This window comes from Helianthus annuus, chromosome 6 (assembly GCF_002127325.2).
Source record: "Helianthus annuus cultivar XRQ/B chromosome 6, HanXRQr2.0-SUNRISE, whole genome shotgun sequence".
Taxonomy (NCBI): Eukaryota; Viridiplantae; Streptophyta; class Magnoliopsida; order Asterales; family Asteraceae; genus Helianthus; species Helianthus annuus.
In genome coordinates this window covers 66,377,666-66,391,499 of record NC_035438.2, presented here as the reverse complement: position 1 = coordinate 66,391,499, position 13,834 = coordinate 66,377,666, and the positions used below count along the sequence as shown (strand labels likewise).

Sequence of the window (13,834 nt, the reverse complement as noted above, 5' to 3'; positions counted from 1 at the left end):
ACCTCAGTATTTTGGATCAAAATCTTCATTGCTTCGACCCTTTGTAAGTTTCTTTCGTGCTTGTTATTGCTTTTCAAGCATAAAAGTCACACAGTGTTTGACTTTCTGCTTTGACCACGATTTGGTCAACACAAAGTTCGATTGAACTTTGTAACGTGAGCGTAATCACGATGGTTATAGTCCCTTGTGACAATACCTACTGATTACTACGTCGATTAGTCGAAGTGACGAGTCAAAGTTTCGGTCAAAATACGTGTTTATGCGTATTTTGCATCGAAGCTATCTTTGGATATCAAAACACTTTGTTTTGATATCAAACCCTGTTTTCTAACTTAGTTAAACATACATGTTTAACTCGTCACTTTTAGTCTAGTGCTTGTTTAAGAGTCGTGAGTCAAGCGGTCTAAACCACCGCTTAGACTTTCGAACTCGACCCGTTTGGTCGATCATTAGGATCCGACCAAGCATATTTGTGACCATAGTTGTATAGGGAATAACCTTCCGAGGTAATACCTTATGGTCACTTAGATTAATTAGTTGTATGATAGGTAGTTTATATGCCTTAGGTAAATGACCAAAATGCCCTTTTCATGCATAATTTGATTTTAAGCATATTTAACATAACTTTTGCCACTTAAACTAATTATGCAATATATTTAAACATGTTAGGGCATATAATACTTATCATAGGACTAGTTAGGCGTCTCAAACGCGCATTCGCGCGAATGACGCGTTAAAATAGCGTAAGCTACTTTAATGGGTCGTAACGGGTCGAAAGCACTTAGGATAGGTTCCGATTTAGAATGTAGGCTTTGTTAAACCATATCACATGAGTTCTAATACTCATTTGGTTTACGAGACCTCATTCTATCCGATCTTCCGATTTAGGTATCAATTTATTAACTAGTGATTCGATTACTAGGTGCTACTTGATTTCCTTGGTTTTACTCGAGCTTTGCTAGTTCACTTAATCAAGGATACTTTGCACTTCGATGTGAGTACACAGTTCCCCTATTTTACTGTTTTCAATTGTTTTGGGGTGATTCACATGTGTTAAGCGATTTCAATGCTTTCAAACGATGATTTCAAAAACGAATACTATGGTTTATATTAAACAAGAACGATTTCGATAATGTGAACGAACTTGTTGGACGTATTTATATAACGAATGACACTTAATAACATTGACCAAACCGACCAGTATTAGGTTATGGTAACATAGGATCTGACAAATCCCGTTATCGGACTGCACCCATGGTTATGTGTGGGGGCTATGTGGGTAACGACTGAATCTGTTAATTGTTAACGTACCCTTTGGTGGTTTGTTAATACGAGTTGAACGATGGGCGAGTTATGAAGGTTTGAATGTTGTAAACGAGACGACCAAAACTAGTTTTCACAATTAAAACGAGAACGATTTGAACAATTGAACGATTTTGGAACGATTGGAACGAATTGAACGATTTAAACGAGTTAAATGAATTAAACAAACGATGGGTTTTTGGTTTGTGATTAGATTGTTGGATCGTTGTTGACCCTGAATGAGTCGATCAGAAGAGTCGTATTCCAATTCAAAGGCGGAATCAGTGAATTAGATGCTCAAACTAAATATAATGCTTCACTTTATTGATTTTAGCAATGTTTACAACCTGGAAACAATTCGGCAGCACTTCGTTACAAGTTCCGAGCCGTTACAAATGAATCAACCATGCACCTATTTATAGAATTCTGGAACCACTTATACGTACATGTCACAAAAGCGGTCCAGGTAAGTTGTGTGGATCGCTTTTATGGACAATGTCCATATAAGCGGTCCAACATGCTATTTAACCACTTCTCGTTTCTCGAACCTCGTGCACTGGTTATTCTAACCTATCCTATCCAATAACATGATACAAGACGAAGTCAATAGACGTAATGCACCAACAGACTCCCCCTCGGATATTGACGAAGTCTTCAGTGAACATTCTCTGTTATGCCACCTCTTCAGTCTTTATCATCTTTGCCAACTTGTTCAGATTGCAACCATATAAGAATCCTTTAATCTTTCTCTTTGATCATCTTTACAACTTCATCATCAGTAGGCTCCCCTCTCGTCAAGCTTCTGTGCTTTTAGAGATCATCACCTTGCTTTTCAGTTACAACTTATCTTCAGACTCCCCCTTAGACTCGGCTCTTCGGGATCGTAATCTGAATCTTTCCTGTAATTCTCAAACATTCATAAGTAACAATATTTTCAAAATCATTAAACATGTTCTCTAATACACTCCCCCTGTCAACAAACTTAACAGATATGGCAATATAAAGAATCCAATTCTCTCACAAATTATCATTCAAGTTCAAATTAATGACCTTGAAGATATCATACATGTTTTTGAATATATCAAGTTTCAAATTAATGAACTCGTTTTGTTTTTCAGAAACACAATCAACATACTTAGATTTTGAAACTCAGCAACTCAGACATCGGTTTATCGAAAATAACGCAGAAATCAAAATCTTTTTGTGTTTTCTGAAAATATAAAGCTGTAAAGAAATATATACAAACAATATTTACAAACAATATTTTTGTTTGAGTATGCGTCAGAGGATCATATCAGTTTATGACAAGTCACAAGTACCGTTAAGCTTTAAATCATACTTAGAATTAAACAATTCACTTAGATTGTCGATATACTGATCCTTTTAAATTTTCATACAAATTTCAACTGTTTCAGGATACGATTTAGATATTTTAAGACTTAACCTCATTCATGTGTCCCACCTCTTGAATATACTCCCGTATCCAGAATCCTAATATTCAGTCTTACAGGTAAGAATACTACAATGATGTCTGTACATAAATTAGGGTATGCGAGAACTGAGGGATCTCAGGTCAGAACTTCCGTTCAGCAGAGAGATATCAGCTTCGACTTTGCAGTGTGTTCCCTTTAGAGAATCTTTTCAGCTACAACAACTGATTATCAATTTTATCGTCTAATCAGCTGAGGGCTTTATGCTATATTTCAAGCATTTTGGTGAAAGTATTAGCCAAGGACTAGGTCAGAACTACCGTTCAGCAGAAGTCCCGGAATAATACCCCAGACATCATAGAGTATAAACACCTAGTATATCAGAATACGAGACCTTTCAAACGAGATTTCAGGGATTACCTATATATCCAAGTAGTGTTCCCCTACGAAATAAGCAAGTATGAATTTAAGTTTATATCCCGAAAAAGTTTACTAATTGTATAAAAACCTATCGACATATCATCAGTGAGACTGCTTAATGCTATTTAATCATTACATTTCTTTAGCATACTGTAACCAGTGTTTTAAAAACCGGTATTTTAATCGTACCGGATTGGGCTTAAAAATGGTTTAACCGGTTGAACCGGGTTGTACCGGGTGGTTCAACCGGATTAACTAGTTAACTCTATAATTTCATAAATTGCAACTTCAACTCAAAAAAAAAAAAAAAAAAAAAAAAATTCCAAAGTGCATTATAACAAATTAAAAACAATCCAAAAGTGAATCCATAAATATTCCATCAATTCCATATTAACCTCGCACGTTTGATATGCTTTTAAAAGAATAAATCAATTAAAACCTACATATTAAACCAACCTACATCTTAATATTCTATCAATAAACCTGCACGTTGGATAGCTTTTCAATATTCCATTAAATACATTAAATCAAGTTTGAAAGCAAAAATCACATTAAAACCTATACATTAAAACCTAGACATTAAACCTGCAAGTTTGAAAGAGACTGTAATACTTAGTAGTTCAAATGAGGGAAAGGTTGAAGAAGATGAAGGGATGAACTATTGACTGAATGAATGCTGGTTTGAATTTTGATCAACTGATGAGTATGCCAAAGATGATAAAAACGCCGTTAGGTTAATATTATGGGTAAATTTAATGGGCTGAAAATTGTTAAAAAAAAAAAACCCAAAACTTACATTGGGCCGGTACGGTACACCGGTTCATACCGGTATTTCGTAACTTACCGGCGGTTTAAATTGAATGCCGTTTCAAGGAATTACCGGCCAGTTTCGTACCGCCTCAACATCCGGTATCCGGTATTACCGGTATTACCGGCCGGTATATACCGGTTTTTAAAACATTGACTGTAACTGTCTGCTGATGTACTATCATTTCCTCTTTTTACGCAAAACTCAAATTTTTGATTTTATCATGTTTTTGGCTTTTTCAAATTTTCTAATGTTTTTGTATTTTCAAACAATATATCTCCCCCTAAAATGCAAAACCATTAAAGAAATTTGACAAACCGATACTGATAGCTTTGTCTCGCCATCCATTTTCTGCATCTCATGCTCTGTTTTGCAGAAAATATAACGTACCCCCATGATTTACAACCCATTGATTTTGACTATTAGAAAACCATTCTTCAACCTGTGAGTAATCATGTTTGTTCCGCCGTGAGGGTTTCGGCATAGTCCATCACCACGTATTCAATGTAAACGAACATCACAAACATCAATCCAAACAAACAAACAACCACAAACAAACAACAATCATCAAAACCAACACAAATTCATACAAAACAACCAACAAACTCCCTGTCTGACCAAAACCAGGGATCTTCAATCTCTTCCTGTGCAATACTCTCACAATCTTCATCTGCATCTAGTACCTGCACATTCAAACTTTATCAAATACACAAACAATTTGTCATAAAAATTTCAAACAATAAAGATAGATGCCAATTCATGCTTCGCTATCCAGGAAGCTCCGGCAATTCCAACCACTTAATCAAACATGGTGTCCACCCAGGCCTCAGGAGCCTTAGGTGTAACCTTGATTCTAGCAACCTGAATTTTAAAATTTTCAGCCTTAAGCGGTAGAACGTTTGCATCATAAGCAACCACATCTAATTCCTCAGAAGTTGTTTTTGGTTTCCAAATTTGTTTCTGTTTCTCATCTTTTATCAACTCAACACTTTTCTTAACAGACCATACTTGACCTTTCGGAGTACCTCTTTTGTAAAAATTTGTTTCTTTCGGAACCTTTTGAGTTTGAACAACATTTTTAGGTTTCCAAATCTTTTGAGGTTTTGTCACACCAACCGATGTTTTCCGACTCCAGGATGTTCTCATTCTGGATGTGTGAGAATTCCAGGTCTGTCTAGAATTAAGCCTGTTCGAGTTTGATTTCCAATTTTGATTTGAGGCAAACTTGTTTGTTGTAAACCTCCAAGTTTGTCTCGAATCAAATCTGGTTGACCTCGGTTTCACACTGTCAGATTCTTGTGGTTCACCATCAGCAAACTTTAGATTTCCACACTTTCGTGCAACATGGCCAATTTGATCACATTTAAAACACACTTTCTTTGACACATCTTTTGGCTGTTGTTGTTTCTTTTTCATATCCTCAAACTCTGCATTAGATTGTGTTCCAAGTTTGAGTTTTTCTTCTTCAATGAAACTTTTTCCTTGAACAAAAGTCATTTTTGTCTGAAAATTAGGCCTTTTAGTTCTGTTTTGATTATGTTTCTTCTTATACCCCAAACCAGACTTCATATTTTTCTTCTTATACCCAGGTTTGTTATACGACCCTTTGAAACCTTTACCAGCAAACTTCGACATTTCAGACTTCTCAATTTCAACCATCTTGAAAACTTTGTCAATTTTCTCTGAAATCACATTCTGAATCGGGAAAACCACATCCAAGAATAATTTGTCCGATCCAATCATGGTATAGACCAATCCTTTTGAATCATCATTCAAATTCTTCTCAGATTTCGTATCTTTCAGATATCCATCATAAAGATTTCCTTCATCTTCATCCTGTGATTCAGACTTACCTTTTGTGAACTCATCTTTCAAAACACTTTCAACCACCTTACATACCACCTCTGAATCATCAGCATCATCAGATTTGGTGTAAGTTACATCGATACTGTCAGGTAATTGGTCAGCTATGTTCAAACCCTTTGCCACCTTTTCCTCATCATAAAAAGTATAATTGTCTCTCAATGGTGGTGGTACCTGATGATATTCTGAACCAATACCCTTTTTACAAACATTAGTATCTTTGTTATCAGGTGTGATATTGAAAATACGTTCGAGAATGTACGAAGAATCATGATAACTTTGAAGTTTTGTAACAATCTTTTCTTTTTTAGCCAAGACTTGTTTAAGATTAGCAATTTCATCAATACGCTTGTTCAATTCAATTTGCTTTTCTTTAAACTGGCGTTCATACAAATCTTTAGTAACTAAAGTTTCAGACAAACGTTGATCAAAACTCTTGACTTGGCTCTTCAAAGTATCATAAGCTTCTTGTATTCTCTGACTTGATCGTTTTAAAGAATCATATTGCTTTTGTAATTCTAGAAATCTAGATTCTTTTTCAATGCAATCAACACATTTTGTAGAACATTTTTCTTTCAAAACCATATTTTCTTTTTCAAGATTTTCACATTTTTGTGTTAATTTCTCGACTCTTGATTTCAAATTTTGTTCCGATTCAATTCTTTCTTTACATTTTTCTTTTAAAGCATTTTCAAGTTTATGCATTTCAGCAACTTTTGTTTTTAATCTATCTTCTTTTTCAGTACAGTTTTTGCATTGTTCAATGCAATTCCTGCACTTGTTTTCTTTATCCACAATCACTTCATCATTTAATGAGTCAGAAAATTTTCTTACCTCAGTGATCGACGACACATCGGCTGCCTCTGTCTTCTGTATCTTTTCAGTCTTTTCTTCAGCATCAATCTTTACCACAGCCTCGACTTCTTCAATCATTTTCTTCAAATCTTCTTCTTTTCTCCTCTTCATCTCTACCACCTTCGGTAGGCTTGCCTCAAAAATCTCTTTCAATTCTTTCATGAATTCTACCAAATAATTTTTGTCAGAGAGCCTTTTTGTGTTGTAAACGCCTTCACTTGGAAACGCATTAGTTACCGCATCAAAATCAACTTTTGCTGGATCAACCACCGGATTACCATACGGATCCAAATAACATTCCAACTCTTCACTCCACCTCTCAGCTCTCTGTGCTTCTTGAAACGGAGCATACAACTTGCCAATCTCCCATCTTGCTCTGTCTCTTCTCCACCATTTATCATGCTCATCATTTGCAACAAATGCATACCCAACAGCATCTTTTTCCGGAAGAACTTCTTTGCTCCAGTCATAACCTTCATCATCATAAATGACCGCAAGAGCTCTTGATTTCTCTTCCTGCTGCTTTAATCTTGGTGGCTCAGACTTGTTCTGATGGTAAATTGCTCGTTTGTAATAATCTTCAGTGAAAGGATTCTCAGAGTCATCAGCAACATATGAATTACGGCACTCGCGTTTGAAGTGACCTTTTTGTTTGCATTTAAAGCATGTCACCTTGGATTTATCAAAACCCAATTTGGTAGATGGCCCTCCAATCGACTTTCTCCCCGTGATCTCCATAAAACGTTGTGCACGTCTAACAGTACTTGCCATAGCCCATCTGATATCCATCAGCTCCATTTCTTCAGGATCTATTTGATCATACTCCTCTTTAGTCAAGTTGGTATTTCCAATCTTACCTGCAACAAGACCTTCATATGATTCCAATACTGACGCCAAAAAGACCATCTGTTGCTTAGCCGTCTCCTCATTAAGATTTTGTCCATTCTTCAAATCTATCGCGATATTGCACGAAAAATTCGCATCAGACTGATTTGAAGAAGACGTAGAACCAATGTGATAACCACTGTGAAGACTTTCTTTGTTCACTGAATTCGAGCTTTCAGCAGAAAAAGCTGTTTTTGGAGACCCAGCTTGTGGTATACGACTTCTGTAGTAAAGTTCCACATTCTGCTGATGCGATGGAATGTTGACTTTCGATCTCTTCAATTCTAACTCATGGCTTTCAAGCCTTTCAATCAGTAAGTCAATTTTTAACTCCTCTGGCTTAATTGTGTTTTTCAACATAAGCGCAAAATATTGCCATTCCTGATCATTTGGTAACGAATCAAACAACTTATCTACCATCAGATCTTCATCATAACTAATTCCATGCCTTGTCAACTCCATCTTCAAATGTCCAAACCTTTCAAGCATACTACAAACCGATTCATTTTTCATGCAGCTAAACAAATCAAACTCTCTACGCAACAACTTTTTCTTGTTTTTAACAATCTCATTACTCCCAATGCATTTTCTCTCCAAAGCTTCCCATAATTTCTTTGACGTTTTCTCGTTTTCAAGCAATGAAATGATATCTTCTCTAACTGATTGTTTGATCAATGTTATCATTCTATATTCAGCCACAACATGCTTCACATCCAATTCTGTAAAATCTTTCTCTTCGATAGCCCCTCCATCTGTTTTCTCTGGTGCTTTGTATTCAGTCACTAACTTTAACCAACTCTCCGGTGCAAAAGCTTTCACCCAACCTTCAAACCTATTCTTCCACCAATTGTAATCTTCGACTTTCATCAATTTCGGTGGTTTTTGTTGACTACCATACATATTTTCAAACTTCAAATTTTCTAATATCTCTTTTGAAACTTCTCTCATCTCAGTTCTTCTTTCTGACGATTCGGAAGTAAATGCGTTGTAAAATGTGTTGAAAAATTCTTCTCCATTGTTCGACATCTTTGAATACCTGAAAATCAATGACCTGGAAGCAACAAACAAATTTAATCAGTTCAAACAATATCAAGTAAATTGAAATACACTAACACTCGACGTTGTGAAATAATCTTGACACTTGAACGAAATCAGATCGATCGTATGAGCGAACACTAGTTTTGACTAATGAGCAAAACGAATCAGAACCATAAAAGCGATCCTGATTGTACAAATTGACAGAAAAGCGGTCCAATAGATGTCTGAATACGCGGTCCAAACAACAATGTACTTTCAAGCGGTTCAGCAATGTGATCGTTCGAGCGAGTCAAGAATGTCTGAATAAGCGATCCAATGTATGGTCGTTCGAGCGGGCCAGGTAAATCAATCACGAATTTTGAGCGGTTCAAAATTGTCTTATGAGCGGTCCAAAGATGTAATACGAGCGGTTCATAAACGCGGACCAGATGTTGTTCGTTCGAGCGGTTCAAATGTTGTTCTTAGAGCGGTCCAAATAGTAGTTATGAGCGATCCAGACTAACAAATGTACAAATGAGCGGTCCTAATTTGTTCGGATGAGCGGTTCAAACACGTTTTTGGAGCGGTTCAAGCTTCAAATGTACCTAAAAGCGGTTCAAACTATGTCCGAAAAAGCGAACCTACATTCGAAGGCTGTTTTGTCCATTTTTAGTTCGAGTTTTAGTCTCAAAGTTTCAAGGGTTTGTTATCGTCCAATAATACACGTCCTGTGAAAAATTCGTCCGATTTTAACCATGGAAACTTGTCTAAATCGAAAAAGAAGGTGTAGAAGACAGAAAATGGATCAAATTTGAGCTGAACTCTTCTTCCTGAGCTCTGATACCACTTGTTGGATCGTTGTTGACCCTGAATGAGTCGATCAGAAGAGTCGTATTCCAATTCAAAGGCGGAATCAGTGAATTAGATGCTCAAACTAAATATAATGCTTCACTTTATTGATTTTAGCAATGTTTACAACCTGGAAGCAATTCGGCAGCACTTCGTTACAAGTTCCAAGCCGTTACAAATGAATCAACCATGCACCTATTTATAGAATTCTGGAACCACTTATACGTACATGTCACAAAAGCGGTCCAGGTAAGTTGTGTGGATCGCTTTTATGGACAATGTCCATATAAGCGGTCCAACATGCTATTTAACCACTTCTCGTTTCTCGAACCTCGTGCACTGGTTATTCTAACCTATCCTATCCTATAACATGATACAAGACGAAGTCAATAGACGTAATGCACCATCATAGATAACGAGACGGGTTTAATTTGATAAAAGCATGGTAGATGCGCCGCTGGTACTTCTTATATATAAGTGCTTTTACCACATTACATTCCGTAGCGTTATTTAGTTCACTTGGGCGAACGATTTTAAACGATGTCACACAAACGATGTTTACGAAACGATATAAACCATATGAGTTTTATTACGAGAACGATTTACATGTTGTTTACTTAAACAAATGTTTTGAGTTAAGATTCATGGCATCAAGGTTTTATAAACTATAACCAATCTATATAGACTTGGTTATTTATTTATTTTACAATACAAATGTTTTACAAAAAACGGTTTACTAATATCAATTTACGAAGTTGTACGACTTATTTTAATATATAAACGAGCCATGAATCTAACACTCACACAAAACCTATGTGCTCGCCGACATTTCTTTGTTGACTTTACTTTTACATATGTTTCAGGTGGTGTCGAATGATGTTGATTACAAGTAGGATGCATGCTCACTTAGGATTGGACGAGGCCTTAGTGACTAAATAACAAATGTTAGACGATGTGGTTGTATTTTAACTTAATGTCAAGACAGTGTTTAATGTTAATATCTTAATAAAACAAAACTTTTGAATCCATGGTTGTGAAACAATGATTCTGCCACTCCACTCCCCCAACGTTTCCGCCACGGTTTCGTTGTTTTTACGCGGTCGGGGTGTGACAACGGTCACGGTTGGGTAGGGTGGTGCGGCAGCCACAAGAGGTGTAGGAGCAATGTTTTCACGAGCCGCGATGCGGCGTGCTTCAGCTTGAAGTTGGTCGATGGCAGTCTCCCAAGGAAGAAGAGACTGATTCAGGATTGAGGTAGTTGTATCGTATTCACGGGGTAGACCGCGAACAAGATAAAGAATTCGTTGAGTGTTTGTGAGTAGGCAGTCAACAGCTCCCAGCTGATCAGCGAGCTCGCGAATACGCTGGCAATAAGAGTCAAGATCGGGCATGGCGGAGAGGGTAAGGTTAGTGAGTTCGTGTTGTAGCGCGGCGGATCGAGAGCCTTTGTTGTTTAGGAACAGGTTTTTGACCCGTTCCCACGCTTCATAAGCAGTGGATTTGTCTTCCAAGACCCGAACTAATAAATCGTCCGAGAGTGTCCTGTAAATCCATTGTAGTACAACAGCATCGATCTTCTTCCACGAGGCAAAGTCAGCAGCGTCTTTGGCCAGGGCCTGCGTACCGTCAATGTGGTCGACCACATCATACCCTTCGGCATGTAGCGTAAAAAGCTTGACCCATGACGGGTATGAGACTTTGACACCATCAAGAACACGGACTTTATTTTGGATGTTCGTTACCATGTAGACGGGATGGAGTGTTTGGGGTGCAGGTGGCTTGGATTTGTCACCCATGGAATTGAACAGAAAGAAAATTTTTAAAGGGAATGGTGAACGCAGGATGTTTGGCGAGACCTAGATCTGGCCAGAGGTTATTGATAGCATGTAAAACTATACAATATGTTGGCTTTTTACAATGAAGCAATACATGAATATATACAATCTTGATGGGCCTAAGAATGGAAATAAGACAATAATATCGAAAGATATTATTGACTAACAGACAGTTACTAATACATTTTGTGGGTTGTATGGTATATTAATTAGCAATGTGTTTTTGATACATTTAATAAATATCTTGACATTTTAAAGGGTCAACGATTTGCGATGCCTCTTTCAAGAATTGCTTTAGAGTCACCGGCTGGAGCGGCTCGTGGTCAGGTTTGAACATATGATCTTGTCAAGAAAAGGTTACTTTTATGTCCAATCTTGTAATTTTGCAAACTGAATGATGATTTTCAGGCTGATGATATTTAAAATGAGGCGAATGAGCTTTTAAGAATTAGAGATTATCTTTTCAAGGAATTGGCTCAAAAGACGGGTCAACCAGTGGAGCAGGTATATCATATAAATTTTTTACTAAGCCACTAAGGGGCTTATCAAAATTATGTTTCAGAACTGATTATGTGATATTGATTTATTAGCATAAGAATGGTGTTCGACAATTTGTTAAAATAGTAACAATGTTTGACAAATCGTACGATTGTTTAGCTAATCAACAATAAAATGGTCAAAATTTTAAATAGAATAAAGTACACGAATGGTCCATGTGGTACAAATATGTGAGATTTGTTAGCTTTATGATACTGAATATGTACATTTGATAGCATAAATGAGAGAAATTTGAATCAGTACATTTGATTAAGTTTTGTATTCGATTGGATTGGATTGTTAGTGTTTGTTTCGTGCCCTAGTTGTTGTTCTAAGAGAAGATGCAATTGAATTTGTAGTGTATTAGCTGGATCTCAAACTTAATTGGTGACTGATTAGTATTGGATCATATGTACTGATTCTGGAAGTGTTTATTTGATCTGATCTGTAGTTTTAGGGGTGTTTGGATGTCTTTTGAGATTGATGTAGAGTTGGAGTTTAGATATTAATTTTGTTTCATAGTGTCGAGTTTTCTTTCATCAATATCATGATCTTCTATTCAAAGTTGAAATGATCTCATTTTATTACCAATTTTGGTGGCTAGGTGGATATGACAAAGAAGAGAAAGCAGCTAGGGCTTATGATATGGCTGCACTCAAGTACTAGGGAACTTCTACTACCACCAACTTTCCGGTGACCACAACCATTATCGCAGGTAATTAAAAAAAATATATTGAAAAATCTTACATTACTGAAAAATAATGTAAGAGTATATATGTCATTCGGTTAAGGGCCAAGCACGAGCTTGCCTAACTTCAAACAGTGTTTTAATTCGAGAAAAAGTGAAACCACTGTTTTGGGTTAAAACAGTGTTTTGAAACCACTGTTGGGTTAAAACAGTGTTTGAAACCACTGTTGGGTTAAAACAATGTTTTGAAACCACTTTTGGGTTAAAACAGTGTTTTTTGGGTTAAAACAGTGGTTTCAAACATTGAAACCACTGTTGGGTTAAAACAGTGGTTTCAAAAACAGTGGTTTCAAAACACTGTTTTAACCCAACAGTAGTTTCAAAACACTGTTTTAACCCAAAACAGTGGTTTCAAACACCGTTAACCCAAAAGTGGTTACAAAACACTGTTAACCCAAAAGTGGTTACAAAACATTGTTTTAACCCAACAGTGGTTTCAAACACTGTTTTATACCCAAAAGTGGTTTCAAAACACTGTTTTAACCCAAAACAGTGGTTTCACTTTTTCTCGGATTAAAACACTATTTGAGGTTAGGCTAGAAATGCTAGGGCTTTTATAGTTATTTGTTTATTTATTTTTTTTGCAGTAGGCTTTGTATGTTTTGTTGGATTTGTTAGCCAATGGAATCATGTTACCCTAACGTCGACATTAGATCATCCGGAAACCATTATTGAGCCATCGCATTCTTTCCGTTTACATCTCAGGTAACGGTTTTCCTTAATGCATCTCGACACTTAGGTTGTTATGTATGATTTTTGCTGTGGTTTTGAAACTTATGGGATAGTAATTGTCAATTTCAGGTAGGTTGGGTATTGAGACCAAGAAATTCAGCGCCACTTGCAGTTACGGTTTTAAGGTCAGTCAATTATTGGCTTGAAACAGAGACAGAGGACCTTTGTTTCTGAATGTATTGTAGCTTCACTTATGACTTATGCTTGATGCTGTTGTCATGGTAGGAGAGAGCGATTGGATTTGTTGTCTAAAATGGGTTTTTATTATTTTTTTTTGTTTCAATGCTGGATACAAGAAAAACTGATTGAAATCGAGACTGAAACAGACAATCTTCTACTTGCAAGGCACGAGGTAACTAAGTTTCCATCACTTCAAGTGAATATTTTCTCATATTTTAAAACTGATGGATTTTTGGTACGTAGCTTTTACCTCATAATGTGAAATAATGTCACTGCTGCAAGTAACTTGGTTATACGCTATAGTAATCACATCTTAAAATATGTACAATATACTCCATATATTCGCAATTAATAATTTGGAGTCAACACAATT

At 36.5% G+C, this 13,834-nt stretch overlaps 1 protein-coding gene across 1 annotated transcript; it reads right to left on the bottom strand.

Moving 5' to 3' along the window:
• Window positions 1-8,606: 8,606 nt before the first annotated feature.
• On the bottom strand, window positions 8,607-11,174 carry LOC110892381. Its single transcript, XM_022139547.1, has 2 exons — window positions 10,526-11,174; window positions 8,607-8,614 (listed from the first exon to the last, which is right to left on the bottom strand). Exons 1-2 carry the CDS (start codon window positions 11,172-11,174, stop codon window positions 8,607-8,609), a joined length of 657 nt encoding a protein of 218 aa, XP_021995239.1.
• Between the last annotated feature and the right edge of the window lie 2,660 nt (window positions 11,175-13,834).